The sequence below is a fragment of the Corythoichthys intestinalis genome, chromosome 2 (assembly GCF_030265065.1).
Source record: "Corythoichthys intestinalis isolate RoL2023-P3 chromosome 2, ASM3026506v1, whole genome shotgun sequence".
Classification (NCBI taxonomy): Eukaryota; Metazoa; Chordata; class Actinopteri; order Syngnathiformes; family Syngnathidae; genus Corythoichthys; species Corythoichthys intestinalis.
The window spans coordinates 15,552,139-15,576,562 of NC_080396.1; the positions used below are offsets into that span (position 1 = coordinate 15,552,139).

The 24,424-nt window shown below is 39.8% G+C and overlaps 1 protein-coding gene across 1 annotated transcript in view; it reads right to left on the reverse strand.

The window, feature by feature from the left end:
- Positions 1-816: 816 nt before the first annotated feature.
- nup210 (nucleoporin 210) overlaps positions 817-24,424 on the reverse strand; it is an 85,511-nt gene continuing 61,903 nt past the window's right edge. Inside the window, exons 32-40 of the mRNA XM_057860611.1 lie at positions 23,275-23,495; positions 21,990-22,126; positions 20,836-20,950; positions 15,486-15,632; positions 14,581-14,831; positions 14,279-14,483; positions 13,126-13,245; positions 9,705-9,782; positions 817-1,780 (exon numbers count right to left, since the gene is read on the reverse strand). Of these exons, the coding sequence (XP_057716594.1) occupies positions 1,692-1,780; positions 9,705-9,782; positions 13,126-13,245; positions 14,279-14,483; positions 14,581-14,831; positions 15,486-15,632; positions 20,836-20,950; positions 21,990-22,126; positions 23,275-23,495 (1,363 nt within the window). The 3' untranslated portion in view covers positions 817-1,691. The remainder of the gene's footprint in view (positions 1,781-9,704; positions 9,783-13,125; positions 13,246-14,278; positions 14,484-14,580; positions 14,832-15,485; positions 15,633-20,835; positions 20,951-21,989; positions 22,127-23,274; positions 23,496-24,424) is intronic.

Consider the following 24,424-nt stretch of genomic DNA (forward strand, 5'->3'; position numbering starts at 1 on the left):
GGTAATAATGTTGAGCTGTGGCTGTGGGCTTAGGCTTACCTAAAGGACTGCATTTATTTTAATTTTGTTTAGAATATTTCAGTTGATATTTTTGAAATTTATTTTAACATTACACTATACGAGAGTTAACTCCAGCGTGTTTAGTGTGTCTAGCGTTGGTAAAAGTTTGTTTTGTCTCCGGTAACTGTCTATGTTGAAAAAGAGTGTGTGTATAATGTAAACATGATACAAGTCATTCAAACGTACTTTTTATGGAAAATAATTCCAACTATTTTTGTTCTGATGGTAATGTTGAGCTGTGACTATGGGTTTAGGTTCACCTAAAGGACTGCATTTATTTTAATTTTATTTAGACTAATTTAACATTATACTTATTTTCCAATTTGCTAATATGTTTTGAAAAATAAAAATTCAATGGAAAAAAGATTTTAATTTTTTAAAAACCCAAGTATCTCAAAGTAACACATTTTAGAGCTGTAATTGCAATACCGTGATACCATGATATTTTGGCTTAAGGTTATCATACCGTCAGAATCTCATACCGGCACATGCCTAGTGCCTTGCTCACCTACACTAGAAGTAAGTAATCCAGCTAAAAATGAAGACACTTGAATGGCAATGACAAAATACAAACTAAGAAACAAATCTATAAACCAACATAGCAATGATGCATATACTTCATAGGGATTTTAAAGTGCATGTCAATCATGTATTATCTTAATTGTAAATTTAGGTCCGTATGTAAGTGAGTACTATACTTTACTCACCATACTTCTGCTCATTTTTGGATGCACCTTGATAAAACAAAAGGCTGAAAATATTAATCATTTTTATTTGAAGAGGCATATTTACACAAGGAAACAATTGGGGCAGAGAAAAAAGGAATTCCATTGTAGAAGCTTTTTAGGCATAGTAATGCATAGTAAATACAGTAGTCTGCCTACGGGAAAATTGAAATTCAACATGCAGTAATTCAGGCTTAAAATGTTGCCTACAAACTCAAAACACTTTCAGGGAACGCAGTATTTTGTCTGCATTCAAAAGGCAATTCTTACGTCTCCAGTACCAAAAATAAAGTGTCACATTTTGTTCTCTTGCATCAAAGAAACTCAAGGATGCTTGACATCTATTAACCATTTCACATTAATGAATTAAACAGAAGCTGCACGTGTCATGGCTCAAACAGATACCCCAAATGCCAAAACATAAAAAGGAACTGATGATGCACATTTGAAGGATTTGTCACAGGTAAGGTTGTTTTCAGTGTATTAGCAACAAAAAAAGTATAATATTTCCTCTTCTTCAAGTCTATTTTTTTGTCACAAAAGAATGTCGTTACTGCAAAATTACATGGACAGTATAATATGAAAACAGCATAAACTTATTGACCACAAACAAAAATCTTGGTAAAAGGCAAGCTATAATCATTCTTAAAAATGGAGTGGTTCTTTTCTTCTTCATAATAATAGAACACTGCAAACGACAGCACAAAGATATTCAGCTGTAGAAACCGTGTCTCACTCACGTAGGAGCAAAGACACGCACATATTTACAGAGGATTTCAAAGCCTTTGTACGATATTAAAATGCAATGATTTCGCACTTACATCCCACAGTTTTTATTCTGTGGGGGATGAGGTACATTCAATGGTGACCCGCTGTGGGACAGAAGAGACCTTAATAAGGGCTTTGTCAGGACTGGTAGCCCACAGAATAGAGACGTAACCTGGGGCTGCTGTTTGGATGCACACTGGGTATAGAGTGGTTGAAGGAATCTTGGGCTGAGGAAGAACCAGGAGTGTCAGTCATTCATATTTCATGATCATATGACAAAAGGTTGCATAGCATTCTTCAGGTTCAGTTAATTAAAGTGGTCATTTCTTCATCACATTTTATCTGACGTCTGTTCTGATCACTCATTGACACCGTTGCAAGAAAGTGAAAATTTGGAGTGACCTGGATTCCTACCCACAATGGTTATAAAATGTGATTGTCATCAATAGTCATATAAAGTTCCAGGATTTCCCCCAGTGCTTCATAAACCTGGTGTGCTGCCAGTGCTACAGATTGAATATACTAAGTATACATCTAAATGAATTTTAACCACATCCTTTGATATCGTCGAAAGCAGATCGGTGACAATTTATCGCCGATGTAAACATACCCTTTTTTAAGCTCTCTGCCATTGCATTGAATTGTATTGAATATTATACCGTATTGGCCTGAATATGAGACGGCCCTGATTATAAGACGACCCCCTCTTTTTCAAGACTCAAGTTTTTATACAGAAAATAATTACAGTACATCTGAAACAAATGATTGTAACAATATATTTGAGAGAAAAAGCATGTTATTTTGACTCATTCAAATCTTAATATCTGAACATTTAAATATGTAAACTAAAGTGCAATCACATTTGTAAATGAATGGCTTCTGGTTTTTGAAATGTAAATAAACCAATCTATTTTGATAAAACAACAAAACTGCAATAACTGCATTAACCATCAAAGTGAAGTCTTAACTGTAACTGTAGTCTTGAAACAAATCTGAATAAGGAAAAACATTGCAATAAAATAATGCAAACTGGTTAAACTTGAGAGTAGCTGAGATCAGTCATGACAGAACATCGCTTCAATGATAATCTGGCGCCATTTAGCGTCGTGAATGGGTATAATGTCTAGACCGCGAATATAAGACGACCCCCAGTTTTTCAGTCTTATTTCAATGCAAAATCACAGTCTTATATTCAGCCAAATACGGTATATTGTTTGTTAAAATGGTTTCACGATTTCCTTTTTTTAAAGACCAAATGTGAAGTAATTTCATAAAATGTCAAATAGGGTCACAAGTGAAGTAATTAAACATTGTCCAACAAATAAAGCATGAAAAAAATAATTTATATGTTGTAATTTGACAAAATAATCGCGTTTCCGAAGTTCGAGCCTGAAAACGGACGACCCCGGAAGTGATACGTCACACCGAGAACAGCGATGGCAGCGCTCTATACGGCCACTCTACAAAGCCCTTCAATGATTCAAACAGCGATATAAGTGATCTATCGAAAGCAAGTGAGGAGATCCAAGTTTTTGAAGAGTTGGAGGAAGAGGAGGAGGTTGGAATTTTATGTTGGACCGTACATGTATTAGCCAGACGCTAATCAGGATGCAAACAATGTGCCCAGACTACCTGACATGGAATGGAGACAAGACCCATCGAGATTACAAGATTGGTAAGATATAGGCTGTTATTACTTTTATGATTTTAAGCATGTCAGGTAAATAAACTACCTACTATTGCCTGGGATAAAAGAAGAGTTTTGACGAATCCCCGATCGTGTTGTGGAGTGGGCGGTGGAGGCTAGCGACGTTGGCTTTTGTTTGCCTGGCATGTTTCAGCGAGCACCTCCGCCTTCGCACCCTCAGACGGGGCCGGGGGTGTTCGCTGAGGCATGTCAGGTGGATAAACCACCTACTATTGCCTGGGATAAAAGTTTTGACAAATTTATAAGTGTAGGCAAAATGAACTCAATACAACTATGATCGGGGATCGTCACGAGTTAGCTTTCGGCTGGCGTCGCTGGCTTCTGCTGTTCGTTCCGCAGCACGATCGGGGTTTTGCCTCGAGCTACCTTTCGGCTGGCGTCACTACCTTCTACTGTTCATTCCACAACAGTTGGCAGCTCTGCTTTGACAAAGTCATCAGTCATCTATCCAAAAATCCCACTTACTTTTTTGCAAATCCTTGATCATAAGCAGACCGGTTGAGGAAGCAGGACTCGCGTGAAATTCATTCACTGCGTGCGAAGGAAAGCTGTCCTTTTACGTGCCCTGCTATCCTTTGGCCACTCATACAACTTTAGATTGAGAACAATACATCGCCACACACCGCCGTGGCACCTTACCGAGAAGCAATGCAACAATACTGTTCTATGGCGGACTTCCCTCGCAGTTCTGTGTGACGTAATTTCCAAAAAAGCATTTTTGTTGTCAAGGGCGCTGCTATGGGTTAAACAAAGAATCTGGAAGGGTTGCGTTAAAAAAAAATAACGAAAATATGCTTGTAATAGTTTAGCCATTGATATTATTCAAAAACATGGTTGGCCAACCTTACTTCACATTTGGTCTTTAAGACTCTATAACACAGGTGTAATTCCAGAAAGGCCCTAGTGGGTGCAGGGTTGCTTTCCAACCAATGAAGAGGACATCTTTTCACCAGTTAGATCTTTTACATGTGTAATCAGTTAAACTTTGTCAAGTGCTGCTTGTTTCAGCAGGAAGTTCATTGGTTAAACTCTCTGCGCGTTATCGGTTGGAACAAAATCCAGCACCCACTAGGCCCTTTCTGGAATCGGTTTGACACCTGTGCTCTATAACCAGGGTCCTCAATTAGCAGACCGGCACGCCTCTCTGCGGACCCAGGGCAAATGGCAATTTTCAGAAAAACAAACTTTTTTTAACATATATTATTTGTATGAATCGCCAATCTATCGCTATGCGCTCCTATTCTATCGCTAAATTCTGTTTCATTTATAATCAAATATCTTCCATGTTCCCACTTCTGTTGTCATATCTAAGCCAACGATAAACTGATTGGCTGAGAAAGCCTGCATGGATGCGCTGGTTGGCTGAGAGAGCTTGCATGCTGCTAGCTAGAGTTGACGGACAGCAGCAGTGTGAAGCACTTTGCAATCTGTTTACATGCCACCAGTGGAAGACCGGATTTAACAAAATGTCATGCTTAAAGTTGACCAAGAGAAGAAAAGTGGACAACGTAAATCGCCGTTTTAATGAGGAATTGACTGACAAATATGCGCCCATTTTACAACCTGCAAGTACCAAACCTATGTGCTTAATATGCTTAAAGAGAATTGCGCTTTTAAAAATGAAAATGTGAAACACCATTATGTTGACGAGCACAGCTCTTTTGAAGAGAAGTTTCCTCCTAAATCAGAATTGAAGAGGCAAGGAATTAACAGGTTGAAGCAGTCATATCAAGAGTCAAGCAAAGCTATTGTTAAATCTATGACACAACAAATTGCAACGGAGTGCTCACTCAGAGTATCGGGGTGTTGGCCAAACATAAGCCGTTCTCCTATCGAGAAAAAAATAAAAGAGTGTATGACTGAAGTGATGGCAGCAATGTCCGAAGGAAAAGGACAAAATGACAACAAAAATCAAACAAATCTCACTCCCAGATTCATCAACAAGAAGACACACTGAAGTACTAGCTGATGATGTGCGTAAACAGCTTTGTGACCCCCAAATGCCATTTCTCTCATTGAGCAGTGTTTTACAGTTAAAGTTACTGTCAATAATTATTGTTTGCACGTTAATGACAGAGCTTGTCATTTATATTATTTACATGTGAACATGTACTGTACGACTTGCACATATTTTCTTTTTTGTCCAGCAGTGTTTTACAGTTACAAAATGTACTGTCAATAGTTATTGTTTGCACCTTAATGACAGATCTTGTCAATTATTTAGTGTAAATGTGTAAACTTTGTACTTGCATGTTTTTTTTTTTGTATTTTTATTTCAAGTCAAGAAAATGTTTTGTTAATTTATTCTTATTTAATCAGAATGTGGATTGTGTTTTTGTTTGGTCAAAAGAAAACCACCTTTACCACCTTCGACCTGCCTTGTACTTGACCGACATTAATAAATGAACCCATGCTTGTATGAAAAAAAAAACAATTGTGGACCATCAAGATTTGTATTTGAGGACCCCTGCTAGTAAGTATAGTTAAATATATATATATACAGTTGTGGTCAAAAGTTTACATACACTTGTGAAGAACATAATGTCATGGCTCTCTTGAGTTTCCAGTTATTTCTACAACTCTGATTTTTCTCTGATAAGAGTGATTGGAACAGATACTTCTTTGTCACAAAAAACATTCATGAAGTTTGGTTCTTTTATGACTTTATTATGGGTGAACAGAAAAAAGTGATCAAATCTGCTGGGTCAAAAATATAAATACAGCAGCGCTAATATTTGGTAACATGTCCCTTGGCCATTTTCACTTCAATTAGGCGCTTTTGGTAGCCATCCACAAGCTTCTGGCAAGCTTCTGTTTGAATCTTTGACCACTCCTCTTGACAGAATTGGTGCAGTTCAGTTAAATGTGGTGGCTTTCTGACATGGACTTGTTTCTTCAGCATTGTCCACAAGTTCTCAATTGGGTTTAAGTCTGGACTTTGGGAAGGCCATTCAAAAACCTTAATTCTAGCCTGATTTAGCCATTCCATTACCACTTTTGATGTGTGTTTGGGGTCATTGTCCTGTTGGAACACCCAACTGCGCCCAAGACCCAATCTTCGGGCTGATGACGTTAGGTTATCTTGAAGAATTTGAAGGTAATCCTCCTTCTTCATTATCCCATTTACTCTCTGTAAAGCACCAGTTCCATTGGCAGCAAAACAGCCCCACAGCATAATACTACCACCACCGTGCTTGACGGTAGGCATGGTGTACTTGGGGTTAAAGGCCTCCCCTTTTCTCCTCCAAACATACTGCTGGGCATTGTGACCAAACAGCTCGATTTTTGTTTCGTCTGACCACAGAACTTTCCTCCAGAAGGTCTTATCTTTGTCCATGTGATCAGAAGCAAACTTCAGTCGAGCCTTAAGGTGCCGCTTTTGGAGCAAGGGCTTCCTTCTTGCACGGCAGCCTCTCAGTCCATGGAGATGCAAAACATGCTTGACTGCGGACACTGACACCTGTGTTCCAGCAGCTTCTAATTCTTGGCAGATCTGGTTTTTGGTGATTCTCGGTTGAATCTTCACCCTCCTGACCAATTTTCTCTCAGCAGCAGGTGATAGCTTGCGTTTTCTTTCTGATCGTGGCAGTGACAAAACCGTGCCATGCACTTTATACTTACATACAATTGTTTGTACTGTTGCTCTTGGGACCTGCAGCTGCTTTGAAATGGCTCCAAGTGACTTTCCTGACTTGTTCAAGTCAATGATTCGCTTTTTCAGATCAATGTATGTATATTTTTGACCCAGCAGATTTGATCACTTTTTCTGTTAACCCATAATAAAGTCATAAAAGAACCAAACTTCATGAATGTTTTTTGTGACAAAGAACTATCTGTTCCAATTACTCTATCGAAGAAAAATCAGAGTTGTAGAAATAACTGGAAACTCAAGAGAGCCATGACATTATGTTCTTCACAAGTGTATGTAAACTTTTGACCACAACTGTATATAGTTATTTGAGAGAGCAGCGGGGTTGTTACGACAGGGGTGCAGATAAAGGGAAATGTGCAAGGGCAAACTTTTTCATGCCACTGAATTTCTAGGTAACAGCATTAGGACAATGAAGGAAGCCTTGTTAAATGCATTGTCTCAGTTTTCCGAGCTTTGTGACACAAGACAGTTGGCTTTGAAATGACTCTCTGCTCTGCCTAAATTATATCTTGAAGCAGTTTTGGTTGAATTGTAGCTCATGAATGAGATTAAATTCTCCAAGTTCGTGCTGAACCTAGTAGAGCTGTTGTTTTCCTCTGAAGCTCCGCTTACTGCTTAAATGGGTTTTTCGTGCAACAAAGAAAAGGGCATTTTGTCCAGGTGCGGTCTGCTTCTAGGAAAACCCCATTGTTTACTTCCTAGTATTATGCTACGTCAGCACTTCCATATACAGGTAGACGCCGGAGTCTCGTCCGCCATTTTGTTTCCAGTGTTTTTTTTTTTCCTTAGTCGCACAAACAGTACCTATTTGTACCTTAAAGTATCTTATTTTTTACTTTACTTTATTAACATGACTTGTTCTGTCCTCACTGAACGTCAAGTTATTCAGCTTGACAGACAGCAAACAAAAAAAGCTTTTTGAAGCTTTTTACTTTCTTCACTTTTGACAATTTGTAAAGCTGTGGCACACACATAGACACATCTGTTCCATAGTATTTAACAATAAAACACTCGACACAAAACGATTGGTGTTCAAACAACCATCTACAGTAGTCTCATCAATGTCTAAATTTAGTAGATTAAATTAGCCTGATTTGCATCACAAAAGTTTTGTATCTTAAATCAGGGGCCCCCAACCTTTTTTGCACCACTTTTGTGATTTGGGTCTTTTTTTCACGGACCTGAGTTTTGACAAATTCTGAAACCCATCAAAAACTGCAACTATGCAGTTCTGCGCATGCGCGTAACATTAAAAATGGCCGCGAATGCAGCGATTCCAAAGTAAACACTACAAACTTTCTTTAAAGAAAGGAATATTAACTTACGTTTGATCGTGGATGGACAAAAGTTCTCCTCAGACCCATCCTGCCATGTTAGCTGCACACCCCTAGCTCACCGTTAATGCCTTCGCCGTTTCGTTTAGCATTAATTAAGAAGCCCGCTTCACAAAGATGCGATGTTGGAAATTGTAGCAAGGTTTTCAGTGTTCACGTAGCGCTGCCAGGATATTCCGGAATTACTTTGTCTCAAATGTACGTTTAAGGTCGCCATCATTTGCGATCTCTACAAGCTGATACAAGCTGATCGTCCTGTTGCACAGACATGCTCGAATCACTCGGTTTATTCACAAACGGGTCACGAATCCAGTCCTTCGCAGTTCGTGGGTCTTTGAGGCTATAGGCTCATCTTCTGGCTTGTCAGGTGCCCTTTTTCACCGTAAAAAATCTCTCCAAAGACATCTGTTTTCCGGTCATTTTCGCTAGTGTGGGGAAACAAATGTGCTGCGCCCGGGGCTAAGTCATACGTTATTATGGAGGACAAGCGCACATAGATCTATTATATATACAAAACAAGATGTACTGCTTGCAGTCCAGTCAATGGATTTTTATGACGACATTCTATCTATACTGTAGTATTATATCTAGAGTAGACAGGGATAATGATGTGTTAAGCAGAGGCACAGGCCAAAGTTAATTCGGCCAGAATGCGGTCGTTAATAAAATATTATTTCTGTGCGGCCCGGTAGCAAATGCGCCACGGACCAGGACCGGCGGATGGGGAACCCTGTCTTAAATTCTACGAATGCTAACGTATCTACAATTCTCATAGAAAATCGCTCACAAGTAACTCCACAAACTGTAGCTCTAGAACTTAATTACAAATGCATACACAAACATATATTAGCTGAAGCAACTTACATCCTAACGTGCGCGAGCCCAGAGCGCAGCTATCCTTTATCCATGTGAGAGATCTGAGTGCTCCTGTATGTAAGCATAATTGAACGACAGTCCAGCCAGACCCAACATTGCCACCAGAGGGCAGTGCATTCTCCACCATTAAACAAAATACCATACTTTTGGACTTTTCGGATAGTTATTTTGAAATTTTAAAGGGTTAATTCCGAATTACGCAGAAATTAGTGTTGTCGCCAGCGTAGGAACGGAACTCGTTCCTAACCCAGGGACTAGATGTATCTGCACGCCTTTAATCAGTGACTCCAGTGTGTCTCACTGATGGAACTCGTATGTTGCTTTAACTGAATTAGACCAGCTCTTTAAGAAGTGAATGTTACAGGTTGTGTCCAATAAAAAACATGATAACACTGTTTTTCCCCCATGGTATGTGTGAAAGAAGACTGTATGTGTGTTGTTATGACTTGGTCAAAGACCAAATTTTATGGCCGATTCATGCGGAATCTAATTCAAGTTCAGAAATTCTGGTCACTTTTTCTTGCAACAGGATTCGTTGTTTTTCCTTTTTACTGAAAAAAATCATTGTAATAGTGTCTTACCAGCAACAGGTGGAGGTGTCCTAAGGACCAAAGATGGGGGGTATGTTTGCTGCTTGGGAGAGAACACAGAGTGGAGGACTGCAGGAGACAAAGCAGGACAGCAGGTGTGAGATCAGCATCACGACACCATAGTATGCAGAGACAACCAGCCAGACATGATTCTCACAAATGGCTGTGTTTTGTTTTCTGGGTAGGTATGGACCACCCCCATCCATCATCAACTTATTGTCCCCCCAAATTTAAGACAAATTTGTAGGGATGTCCCGATGCTATCGGGCCGATAACGCCATTTTTCAGAGGATGAGAATCAGGTGAAAAAGATGGCGTTTTAAATTAAAGGGATCCACGGATAGAAAGACTTGTACTTCTTAAAAGACAAACGTTATTGTGAATTAAAATAATTTGATATTGAAACCCCTCTTGATATTTTTATAGTTTTTATACAATTTGTAAATTTAGTTTAACTAGTAGGTCGCCATTGTTGTTGACGTCGCAGGGCGGTGACGTTACATGGTTATGCTGCCGGGCTTGCAGAGTATGATTCTGGCGACATGGATATGTCATCTGTTCAACCCTTTAATTTGAACCCAAGAAGAACATTAATGAGCATGACTGCACTGTCGATATTTCACAAAACGAGCAGCAAAAGCAAAATGAACAGGAAAGACGGGATGAGACGAGCGTAGGACATAAATAACGGTGTTGTGCCAAAATGTGCTACACCGGCGAACAGTCTACAACAGTCGAATTTGACACCCAAGGTACTACCGTGCGTTTTCAGCTTGTTTTGTTTAGATGGATACAGACAGAGCTTACTAAAGATGCTTTAAGAAAATACTTAGACGTAGCTATATCAAATAAAGGTGGTTTAAAGGGTATGAAAACACAAAGGGGGTGTGAGACATCAATAGAACCGTTATGTGCCAAGATAACAAATATTGATTAAGTTGACAAAAAAATCAATCACATTAATGAGCAATTATCGAAAATAGATTGAAAATGACGAACATTTCCGAAAGTGTTCCGGAAACAGCCGAATGGGGCGGGGACGTCACTACAAGTGAATGAAAGTTGAGGCGGAGCCAGGTGCCATTGTTTTTTATCGACGAGAGAGTAGCGTTCGGGTTTGTTTGACCAAAACATCACAAAAATGGTTCAAAACTGCTGTGCTATGTGGTGTACAAATAGCTATTTATCGGAATATAGTATCCATGAGTTCCCGAACGCGAAACAAAAAAAGCTGGACTACGCAAACAATGGGTAAAGTTCGTCCGTTCAAAGAGGGCTAATTTTCTAGACCCAGCCTCCGGCACGGTTTTCTGTGGTGCGCATTTTCCACCTGAAAGCTTCTCGAACTATGGACAAGTGAAATCGGGTTTTGCTAAAAGATTGCTGCTCAAAGCAGATGCGGTGCCCACCATACATGCGCAGCCACCTAAATGTCCCGAGATATCAAGAAAGAGGACGATGAGTGGCAAAGGAGGCTAAGGCTAAGCAAAGGAGGGGAGCAGCCAAGCTCGAAATGGCCAGAGTGAGTACTCTTTTATAATTGAAAAATATCACGCATTGGATACAGGACTGGACACATGTATAAATTATTGCTCGTAAAATATATGGAACAAATCCTCTGATCCCATTCATATTTGTGTCGGTTGGCAGAGCGAAAAGCTATGATAGCGCAATATATGATAATTATTCTAATCATTACTTTATTTTGCGGTCACGGTGTATCAGCTTCACAAAAAGAAATGCAAAACAAATCATTTGGTGTTTCCCACACAATCTGCTGCCGATGTTTCATCAGTGTCATTGCTCCCCTCAATGACCGTTTCATTACGCTGCATTGGCGTTCGTTTGGGCTCAAATTGGTAACCTAAAACACCAATTAAAGCTTCATAACTCTCCTCGTCACCATTAGATGAACATTCGTTACGTCCTTCTACATCGGATTCGTCGCTGAAACTAGAAACGAAATTGTCTGCCATCATCGCCGCCATTCAGTCTTAAAGCACTGAGCCTTTTTCTTGTTGAAGAAACACCCCTCACTGTCAATTCTGAATTCTCTTTTATTGACAACGAGGGGTGTTTCTTCATGAGGGAACCTGGAATATGTGCAGGACGAACACAATGCAACAGCATAAACAGCTCAAAACACCCCCCTAATTCTCCCCTCACTAGAAGGAATTATATTGATGCAGACAGGCGCTGCCCCCCTAGTGGCCGGTGGCACTCTCTTCACTTGTAATGACGTCACGCACACAATCTGCCAGAATTTGGGCGCCGGTCGTTTTAGCTTGACAATCGATCCAAATTTCTCTCATTTTCTTGTGTGTAATTACACGAAGTGGCATGATATGAATACAAAAGGCATGCGTTTATGGATAAATGATGGAGTATTAACATTTCCCCAGGGGTTGACATACCCTTTAAATATGCTACATGACTAATGTGCTCTGGATCAGCACATCCGAGCTGACGTAGGTCCAGACATCCTCGTCGCCACTTTTTCTTACGTACTTCCTTAATCTAAGTACATGTCAGGCCGGGATTGAATGGAACAACACTTCTTTATTCAGCGTGCTTCTCAGCATATGTGCCCCCGACACATCACAGAAATTCCTTTTATACTGTCATACCACACCCACAGGAAGTGCAAACTATGGCAACAGCAGTGTGACATAAACATGTTACACACAGTAAGATTGTGTTTTCGTATCTTGGCAAGAAGAGAGAATATGCAATGTTGCTTTAGCCTTTAAAGGTCTGTGCTAAGTAATGATCACACACTAAATGTAATTCCTAAACTTTTGTACATTTTTTTTTTTTTTTAAACATAGTTTGTGGCGTCAGATGGGTATAATTAACTGAAAATACCGTTTTCTTGCTGACTGTGTAGTATCACCAAGTTTGTGATATATTTGTTGATGCTAGTAGAAGCTACAATGTGCTCGTCTGTCAATGTCCATTCAAAATAGTTGGAAAACTTTATTTAGTTATTTCTTAATTTTACAGACGAAAACACTGAGTAAACATTGACTAAACTAGATGAAGACAAACACATTTTGAAATGACTAAAATAGGACTAAGACTAATAAGTATCATTGTCCAAAAGACTAAGACAAAAATTAAAAGGGCTGCCAAAAACAACACTGGTACTGTAACATGTTTGGAACGTTTGTTCAAATAAAACCCAAAAAAAAACAACTTTTTTTTCAGTATCCAATCGGGACTCTGTATCGGCAGATTCTCCAAATCAGGTGACTTGGACTCTGGTGCAAAAATATGCGGTCGGGACATCCTTACAAAATGGGCTTAAAATATGAGTGTGTAAAGAAATGTGCATACATCTACATCATAGTGATTGATAGTAAAGATAAACAGGTCACATAAAGCTGAAATAATAGTATAAATGGCTCCCTACCGATGACGACGATGGATGTACCAGCTAGCATGGCAAACAGGGTGAACAGCATCATATGGTAGGAGTTTTTAAAGTCATTTAGCGGGAGGTGCCCCTCTGTGTTCACAAGCTGTGCAGCAGCTGCCATGGAAGAGAACAGAGTGAAATCCCAGCCTACCAAAATGTCTTCCAAGGAGTGACGGAGTAGCCCCGTCAGAGCCCGAGGTAAAACCAATGGCGTCAGCTTGAATCCTTACACACGTTAGCTGGGAATATTAACATCACAGTACTAATGATTCATTACAGAACAATGTAGTGCTTTGATAAACCCATAAAATCTCAATTCTGCTAGCCGTTGCAAAATTGGGTGAAATTCTAAAAATACAGAATCTGATATGACGTGATACTTCTGCTGCAAAAGGCTTCAACAATAGCAACGTATGACTCAGAGGCACAGCCATGTTATCTGTACAATGTAGGGCTGCAGCTATCGATTATCTTAGTAGTCGATTAATCGATGAACTAGTTAGTTCGAATCATCGAGTAATCGGATAAGGAACATGAAAAATTAAAATACCTGAGCTGAGCCTCAAATGGTAATAAAATAAAATAAGGATCTATGTACAATAAAAGAAAATTGGCTAACTTACATAGCAAAAGTCCGCTAGCTTAAATGCTATAAAACGCCAACTTTTTTTTTTTTTTAACAATAGTCTTAACAAATGGTTCAGACACATATTCCCACAAAAAAAACGTCTAAATCTACCTATTAATTAAAGTACAAATGCATTAAAAAATATTAGCGCAAACAAAACCTTAGCTTATGTTGATCTTAACATGGAGCAGCTGGATTCAGCCATGTCAAATGAGGCAGACTAGAGGGCGGTGTATCCACCCAAATCGATAATACATAATGCTAACACTTTCAAAATAAACCATTACAACACCACTTTAACTAACCGAATACTCGAAGCAGCAAAATTGAATTTGAATCTTTTTTTCAAATCGAATACTTGAGTTCATCGATTAATCGTTGCAGCACTAATGCAATATGTTTCAGATTTGGCATGTCGGGCTTGTGGGGTCAAAACAAATTAAGGAACTACTCTGCTTGATTCATTTTTAAGACGTAGCCTCATTATGACTTGGCATTAACCCAAAGAGGAGAACTGACCTTCCATGTTTGCACCAGGCTCAGCCACGTGTATCAAAGTGATCGGGATGATGAGACTCTGACCAGAGGAGACGCTGCTGATGCTAATGGAAGTAGAGCTAGGAGCTTGGAGGTCCAAAGCCTTGATGGTGTACTTCGAGTGGGGTGGGAAGCCGCCGTTTGCCTCAATTCCTTGAATATCAATGTTGGGAGAACTGGAGACCACCTAACACAGAGAAATATTACATGTGTTTCTATATTCTTTTTCCTTACACAGAGCAAGCTATCATTATATATATATGGAAGACGATTTTGCCCCTGACCTCCATGTCAGCGAGGGCAGCAGCTGGACCAAAGATTTTGAGTTCTGCAGATGGGTGCATGTTGGAGAGCTTCAGCTCAGTCAGGTCAGAGTAGAGGCCGAGCTCTATGGGCAGTGTGGCGTGAATCTGCGCCCCAGAGAAGGTGCTGCCCTCCAGGCCGGCCTTCACTAGCAGGTTGGTCATGGACATACTCAAAACTCTGGTCAGCTGGTCTGCCATTGGCTGCAAGGTCAATGAACACGTGTACAAGCCTGTGGCAAAGACAAAAAGCAAACAAGAGTTTGTCAATGAGAGAAAGATGAGACACAACATGTTGGTGTAAAAACTACTGCTCTTGAAGTTCACATATAGACCAGTATACAAAAAGATAACGTGTAATCTTCACAGTAGGAATAATTTTACCCAAATATATTAGCAAGTGCTGGTCAAGACAAACACTGTTCTCTGAATTTGTGGGTGAAAGGTCATTTCTGTCACATGTTCCCGTTAAGACCTGAATTGGAATTAGCAGAGTGGGTGCAGTCTTGACCATGTAGTGGATTCCCTCAGAGTCCCAAACACAATTAAACAAGCTTTCAGGCATTAGAGAGCCTCTGCAGCTGAATTCATCAACCTGGCACTTTTTATGGGAGCTGTTAAATACACTCCTCTGGCCACGCAGATATTGATTATAGTCTGTAAACAGTATACACCTGCCCTCTTGCATGGAGCATGAACACGATGCCCAATTTTGGTTTTAAGACAACATTGTTCTACAAATCCATGATGTCAAAGCTATCAAAGCACAAGAATGACTAAGGGGGCAGTGAAGCCTCAGATCTATACATTTCTAAAAATAGAATGATGATACATGGCCAAGTCAAATTCCTTAGCCCTCATGGGAATGAAAATCCATCGAGACATACCAACGTTGGGATCAAAGCTGGTATGTGTTTTGAAGACGTTGCTAGCAGGGAAATCAACAGCATCGCTGGTAAAGCTGAGTTGGCAGGTGACAGAGGTTTCTGGTTGCAACTGTGCAATGGCTTCTGTCTGTATAGAGGAGCAGGTTCCTGTAGGGTATAGTACACTGGTATAAGCGTTGAGCTAAATACACTTCAGCTAAATTACATGAAGAATGGAAAGGTGGAAGGAGCGATGCAGAAAGCATATGAAAGCATATAAGGCTAGGTTCATTCTGCAGGTCTTAATGCACAAATCCAATTTTTTTATTTTTCCGACACGAGAGAGGCATTAACTTGACAGACTGAACGGGACAGGTCGCATAAAAGTGGACCATTTCAAATCCGATCGAGGTCACTTTCGCATGTAGTTAAAATCCGATCTGGGCCACATTTTTCCAGAATGTGGCTGCGGTCTGAGCTGTCAAGTCCTCCCAAATCGGAATTCATGCAGCAATTACATCAGAGCAAGACAGGCATGGAGGATGGCAGCAATGGGGCTGTACTAGTGTTGTTTTCGTCAACGATGATAATAACGAAAATATTTCGTCAAATAATTTTTTTTTCGCCTAAAACGTGTCTTGGGAGACTAAAACATAACGAGATGGATGCCAGTTGTCGTCTGACGACACGAGAACGAGATGAAATGGTTTCTGGTAGTTTCTGTCATAAATTCGCCATAGTTTCCGTCATAAATTCACCATAGTTTCCGTCATAAATTTTCTTATTGTATGTGTAGTTAGAACGCATTTAGCAGTGTTTGGTCATGTCACTCATGTGACGTGCTGCAACCCCCCCCCACACACACACACACACACACTTACTCACCAGCCGGTGAGTAAGCCTGTGCCCATTCGAGGCTCATTTTGTGAAACGTGTCAGGTGCTACTTGGTAAGTTTTGCTTTCTTATTTTGGCTAGATATGCCATGTTGCTTTAGCCTTTAAAGGTCTGTGCTGAGTGATCTGACTTATAGCGTTAGCATAGTGTTCGTGTTAGCATAGGGTTAACATTAGCATTTAGCGCGGTGACTCAGTGTCTTCTTAAAGTCTTGGAAATCATTTTATACACTGTTAGTAGGCATCCAGGTGAGTTTAATAAATTGCAAATAATGTGCTGTTTTCCTGCTGAGTGAGTATTATCATCATGACAATGGTGATGTCCTTGTAGACTTTACAGTTATGTGCTCGTCTGTCATGTTCATTCGAAATTGTTGGAAACCTTTTGTTTATTTATTTATTATTTATTTATGGACTAAAACTTTTGAAGTTTATTGATGAAAACATTTTGAGAATTGTCGACTAAAACTAGACGAAATTTGTCTGAGTGTGACGGCCGTTGAACTGTTGTTTTATTCTGAGAAGCCTCCAGTCAGCTGATCGTTGCCTCCGCCAGCTGACTGCCTCCCCTACCAGTGTGACGTGTGCTGATCGACACCAAATGGGCAGAAGTCGAGGCTGCCGCTGATTGGCCCCTGAAGGACGCCACAAACTTCAAAAACCAGCCGCTGCCAACTCTCTGGTAGGTTGCATATGACCGCATTCGCTGTCAGCTGTTTGCTTGCCATCCATTCGCCTTCGCATTTGATCGCTAGTTTGTTACACTCCCTCTTTTTCGGTGAGGTCTTTTGTGTTTTACCATTATTGGATCGTTTTTGTTCACCACAGTAAATAAGAGCACCGAAGCAGTAGGGGTAAGCTGCCATTTCTGTTCAACCCGTTTTTTGTCCTGTTTTGTTTATTTTAAGAAGCCAGGGTAGAGGCTGTCTTTTTGTCATTTCTTTTTGTACGATCAGGGTTTAGTTAGAGGGTGGGGTTTAATTGTATATTCCTTTTGTTTGTTGTTTTGGCCTGGGCTTACCCTAAAGCCAGCTTCTTACCCATTTTGTATTCACTGTGAATTGGATTTGTGTAAATAAATTGTGTCCACTTGTAAACGTGTGGCTCGATTTATGTTACACCCTTCGCGAGCCGTCAGTGGGACTTAACAGTGAGTTTTCGTTGACTAAAACTAGACTAAGACTAACACATTTTGAAATTGCTAAAATATGACTAAGACTAATAAGTATTTTCTTCCAAAAGACTAAAACAAAAATAAAAATACCTGCCAAAAACAACACTGGGCTGTACATTAGAGTTAGCGCCTACCTTGAACTCTGCTTTTAGGGAAGGGGCGGGGTTGACAAGTCATTAAAAAAAAATGGTGGGGTTTGGGGATAGAGATGTCGCATATCAATCACGTGATCGGAAATCGGACCGATCGCTCCATTTTTCAGAGGATCGGAATCAGCTGAAAAGGATCGTGTTTTCAATTAAAAAATATTTTTTTCTCTGCTTCATGCGCATTCATCCCTGCTTTTCTTGCTTACCAGTGCACTGCAGTTTGTTGCTTTTTAAAGTTTACATTTTTTTTTCAATATCGGATCGGGAATCAGGTGACTTGGACTCGGGTGCAAAAATATGCGATCGAGGCCTCCAAGGGGTGCAGCTTGAGAATGCTCGGTTTTCTTTCTGTGCACCAAATGAGCAGTACTGTATTGCAATATTGCTTACATGGCTGAAAGTCGGGGCAATCTGACTGTGTGTGCGCATCTGGTGACTCGGGTGCAAAAATATGCGATCGGGGCATCCAGGGGGTGCAGCATGAGAATGCTCGGTTTTCTTTCTGTGAGCCAAATGACCAGAACTGTATTTCAATGTTGCTTACATGGCTGAGAGTCGGGGCAAACTGATCATATGTGTGTGCGTCATGCACCCGCAGTTTGTGCATGTGTTCTATCAATCCATATAAACTTTGAATATAAGACGAAACGGGGATTTTTTAATGTTTGTTATTCGTGCCCTCTTTTGGAAAACAAAATATAATCACCTTAGAATGACGTAGAGCCAGCATGTGTAGTCATTTGTTTTGAAGCTTCTGCGCATGCGGGTCAGTTTGCTCAAAGCGTATCGGACTGCGAATTAGTGCGTATGGACGGGCGCAATGGAAAAAGGCAGTCTGAACGGGCAAACCAAAAACGCGTATGACAAAAAAATCGGAATTGTGCATTAAGATCTGTGGTCTGAACCTAGCCTAAGTGAGTTATTCAAAACATTTCACTACTTGTGTATTCTGAATATAATGTCTCACAAAACTGAGGCTCAAAGTAAGGCGGATTGTTCAGGTTTCCACATTAAAAGTTAGCCATGCTTACGAGTAACTTCATACTAGGGTTGTTCCGATCATGTTTTTTTGCTCCCGATCCGATCCTGATCATTTTAGTTTGAGTAGCTGCCGATCCCGATATTTTCCGATCCGATTGCTTTTTTTTTTGCTCCCGATTCAATTCCAATCATTCCCGATAATTTTCCCGATCATATACATTTTGGCAATACATTAAGAAAAAAATTAATAATCTCGGACGAATATATACATTCAACATACAGTACATAAGTACTGCATTTGTTTATTATGACAATAAATCCTCAAGATGGCATTTACATTATTAACAATATTTCTGTGAGAGGGATCCACGGATAGAAAGACTTGTAATTCTTAAAGGATAAATGTGACTTTGTATCAGGGGTCGCGTTAACCGAATATTTTCCGTCGTTGACCGATTTTTTAAAACGGTGACGGAAAAAACTGAAGTCCATCCGTCATTTTGACTGGTTGCAATGCACACTCCAGACCACAGGGTGGCGAGTGAGTTTATTAATTAGCTATTGTCTCTCTTGATGGATGACGTCGTTGGCCTTACTCTGAAAAATGTCAAGGCAACTGAGTGTCCGAAGTTTCTTTAAAAACCCCCAAAACGACGATGGTGTTGATAAAAGAGGTGAAAAAACAGGGACTGCACAAGCGGGCACGCAATTCAAGTCCATGCGCACCAGGAGGAAAGTGTGAGACTACGTTCAGGCCACAGCAGGTGAACTGTTAATTTCATTGTTCCATATACTACATATGGTAGGCTACCTAACTACTGGGGCCACAGTTAGCTGTTTTTGTCACTGCGGAGAAAAAGTTACATATTCATCTGCTTGATGTGTGATGGCACGGTGTGGCTTCTCTGTTAAGCTTGTTCGGACAGAATATTAATTTAAAATGAATGAAAACTAAATACTATTGAATATGTTGAAGCGGTATGCAATGTTAAGAGTCTTGTTAGCTGTAGGCGCACTATCCTAGACCCCTCACTATCCACTCGCGGGGGCCTGCGCTTGTCAGTGACGTTCCTTATTCTCGCTATATGATTATACAACTTTAACATTTGTTAATAATATGCTCTGTGTGTAGTATCATCCATCGCTTTTCCTTTTTAAATGGGCACTTATAAGCGAACGCAAGAAGTAACAACGGGAACATTTTTAAACGGGCATTTCACGGGATAGCATTTCGACTCTTCGGCCAATCATATAGCGAGAGCGAGTGGATAGTGAGGGGACCGCGCGCGGCTCTCAAGTGTCTCTGTCACTTGACTGTCGTAGCCGGTAACGCGCTCGGTCAAATGGACACACAAGTACGGAAGGTGAATTATGCCAAACAAAGGGTCACCACAATGTCATTAACATCATTTTAAAATTTAATTGATGGGTAAAAATAGATTATGACCGGATTTTTATGACCCTGTCAGTCAAAATGACAGACAACGAAAAAGTCTAGCGCAACCTCTGCTTTGTATATTGTGACTAAAAATTACCATCTAGTGTATTTGTTGAGCTTTCAGTAAATGATACTGCAGCCATTTAACTTCTGCCCAAATGCATGATGGGAAGTGCAACCATGACTGTGCATAGGGGCACCAATTGATATATCTTCTCTGCGTTGGGAAAGAACATAGGGTGTTAAGAAAATGATCAACTACTACCTTTCTTCCCCACGTTGCCTCCCACGTTATTTTTAATTGCTGAGAGAGGTATTGTAAGGCTTTAGCCACATAAAAAATGGCTCCAAAGGCTGTCAAAATTCTTTCTACTCATTATACACTGCCTTTTAGCGCTATCTACAGGTAAAACGGCGTCTTTATAGATTGAACGCGACAATGCGTGAGTGGGTCGTGCTGTGCATGCGTTAATTATTTAACAAGATTAATTAAAAAAAAATTAATGACCGGCGTTAACGCAATAAATTTGATAGCCCTACTTTAAGCCAAAACTACTGAGTGTAAGACATTTTGTCTGTAACGTTAAATACAATTTGAAAACGATTTAAATAAAAGAAATATATATATATTAAAAAAAGGCATGTCCGATATTTTTTTGCCGATTCCGATACTTTGAAAATGACGTGATCGGACTCGATCGATGCCGATCGATCGGGACATCTTTACTTCATACCAATGAGATTGGTTCCTTGTTCTCTGGTAGCGAGTAGGACTTCAGTCTGCTTTCCAATTCTAACTGGTACCGCCTGTGCGATTGCAGCTGTCTTTGTAGCAGATTCCACTTTAACCTAAGATTCGGGAGAGAAAATACATGAATTCAATTAACACGCTGGAAAAAATAAAAATCAGAACATCTCAATTTTAGTGCTGCTGGAAACAAATTAAATGACAACAGAGTAATTCCACATAGAGATACATGTACAAATACATAAATGTCCGTAAATATTGGGACATCGACAAAAACCAATTTTCATTTTCACCGAATTAAACGAACAAAACTCATCTTTCTTTGAAGATATTCACATCAAAGTCATTGTAAGAATTACAACAATTTGTAAGTATAGCTCACATTTGTTATGGAAACGAAAACTAACGTGACAATTGGCTACTGAGCTGTTCCATGGCCAGGTGTGTTACTCTCTCATTATCCCATTTACAAGAAGCAGATAAAATGTTTTAAGTTTGCAATTTGCATATGTACATTGTTGCTGTTAATCTATATGAAATCAATATAATGTATCTTGCAACTGACTGGGTGGCAAAAATGGGCAATGGCCATGTGCCAGGAATTTAAGGGGAACAGCTCGCAGTTCATTGGGGAGGAAAAAAAACAAATGATAAACTTGGTTCAAAAACTTAAATTATGAACTAATACATTTCAAAATTTGATAACTCTACTTTTTATGAGTTCATGTGGAAAATTAACTTTCCTAACATTGCATTCAATGAAGGGGAGGTATGCTGCGTGCTTTTGTGTGAGCAACCTGTCAGGCATTTGATACAATTTATTTCTGGCAGTGTGTCTGATAGAAACACTGTACTACTATTCTACTTTTTATCTCACAGTAGTAAATAGCTTAGAGTTGATTCTATGGCAATGCAATAACACATGTAATCAAAATTTCTGGAGAGGGAAACAGGGATTACAAGGGAAATGTAACCAGGACTTTAATAAGGATGATTAGAGCAAAATCATTTCCTTGCACCTAATCAGCAAAACCATGACTGCCAGGGGTAAAATAAAAATATAAAGTTAATTTAGGATTAAGTATATCAGTGAATTTTAACAACCCAAATTAGAGGCTAAAGTCAGACGTCATACCGTACCTCTCTGTATGTTTTTAAAACACCAGGTATCTCATAGTACACAGTAGCAGTCCCATAGTCTCTGGCTACAGCTGCACCAGTTTTGGAGTCTACCTGGAGCACAGAATTGGCTGAGGAGCTCCAAGTACCATGGCCTCCTAACAAGAAGAGAACATGGAAAAACATGGCCAAGATGTCAGCAGTGTTGTTTTTGTCAACAATGACGATAATGAAAATATTTAGTCGACGATCAATTTTTTCATGACGATGACGAGCTCAAAACGTGGCTTGGGAGACTAGAACATAATGAGGCAAATGTCAGTTTTCGTCTGACGAGATGAAAATGCGACGGTTTCTATCATATTTCACAATATGTGACATTTTCATATTGTACGTGGAGTACGCCAGCTTGCATCTGAGCAGTGTTTGGGTCGAGTCACTCATGTGAGATGTGCTGCGCCTCCCTCTCCTCACCAGAGTTTAGGTTGCGCTCCACCTTGCTTGCTTGGAAATATGGTAAGATTTGTTTTCTTATCTTGGCAAGAGAGAATATGCAATGCTGCCTTTAAAAGTCTGTGCTGAGTGATCATCAGACGCTAAAGTAACTCCTAGCATTAGCATAGCATTAGCATGAACTTCAGAATGGCGATCCGGCGTCCTCTTGAAACACTGGCCAGTCTAAAGCAGAGCCACTTGGCTTTTCTGGTCAGTAGGTCTACAGGAGAACCAGTTGGCGAAATGGCATTGAGCAATCACTGGGATATACTGATTGCTTGCAACTTCTGGCTAGATTCTAATAATAGCAAAAAGATTAAAAAATCACAGCCGTCCTAGTGTTAAAAACGCATAATTTATTTTTTTTTAACATACAGTTTGTGCCTTCCAGGTGGGTTGTATTGAAAATGATGTACTGCTTTTCCTGCTGAGTATGTACTGTATAATCATCACCATGTTGGTATTGTACTTCTTGGCGTATGTATATGTAATATGTGCCCGTGCCTTATGTTCATTCGAAATTGTTGGAAACCTTTATTTATTTTTTCGATAAAAACTTTTGAATTTTACAGACGAAAACATTATGAGTGACTTGACTAAATCTAGACGAAATTTGTATGAGATTTCGTTGACTAAAACAACACAAAGACCAACACATTTTGAAATGACTAAAATATGACAATGACTAGGAAGTATTTTCATGCAAAAGACTAAGACTAAAACAAAAACTAAGAGGGCTGCTAAAAAACACTGGATGTAATACTGAAATTGTTGAAAAGCTTATACAATTATATACTCCTAAGTCTCTCACCATCTTGAGAGGCCAGCTGAGCAGTAAAGCAAATGACGTCACCCACAACCAGCGTCTGGGACTCTCCTGGCTGGATGGCATGCTCAACAGGAAGCGGAATGTAGTCTGCCATAACAGTATTTTCACTGTCATGCACAGACAGCAGCGTGAGGCCTACGTTCATCGTCTTTACTGTCAAGGTATGGTTATCACAGCCAGATCCAACCTGCACCACATCATCCCTGACAAACACAAGAAAACAATAAACAAATTAACCTCAACAAAAAGATCTCTAAAAGGTACATTTCCAAATATGTTGCCATGTCGGGGTTTTATATTTTAACATATGAAACATACATTGATTGATACAGCTGGATGATTACGCGAGCTGTTGTCTTTGGTTGTTTGTTCAGAGAAATTTTACATACGAAGCATAAAATGGCCCAAAATATTAAAACCAGACATCTTCAGCTAGACTGCATTAGACATGAATAATTTCAGGGAATGTCTCAAACAAATTAGTTGACCAAAAGTATTAGAAAAATAACCAAACAGTGAATTGTGTAGATTTTGCATATATTCTTTAGCTAAAAGAGTTGCTCTCTGCCTCCATCTAACAGGCATCTGGCCAGGACAAAGTACACCCAGATTAAATACCTGTCAAATCCTATTGTCTCGCAGGAGATTTTAAAAGAATTTAATCACAGCGTAATTTTTTTTTTGTTTTTTGTCTCAAGAGTATCAGCCGTGTATGGCTCTGATTTTGATTGGTTTTTGCTAAAAGTGAATGTCAGCACCTTGAGTGCACTGTAATAGAATCAATTTATTGTGAAGAGCGATGAGGAGGCCCTCACAGACTTCACTTCCCTGCCAAACACTCCCATTCATTTAACTCACTCACTCTGTAACTGAGGTGGAAACAACTCCTTGTGAATCCACGTAGCAGAAAAAAACTAGTAAATTGACTTAGTGAATTATATAGAGCGTCAGTCGTGACCCGAAACCATTGTAGGGTTACGATATTGATGTGCTAGCTTCATAAAGCGTTGTTTATAATTTAAAACTATAAAGGCGCTCTTGTAGAATCATAGCTATTTCGATTTCACAAATGTGTCAAATGAAATACTGCAGGAATACCACAAGTAGTAAACTGGGTTCCAAAAACTAATGG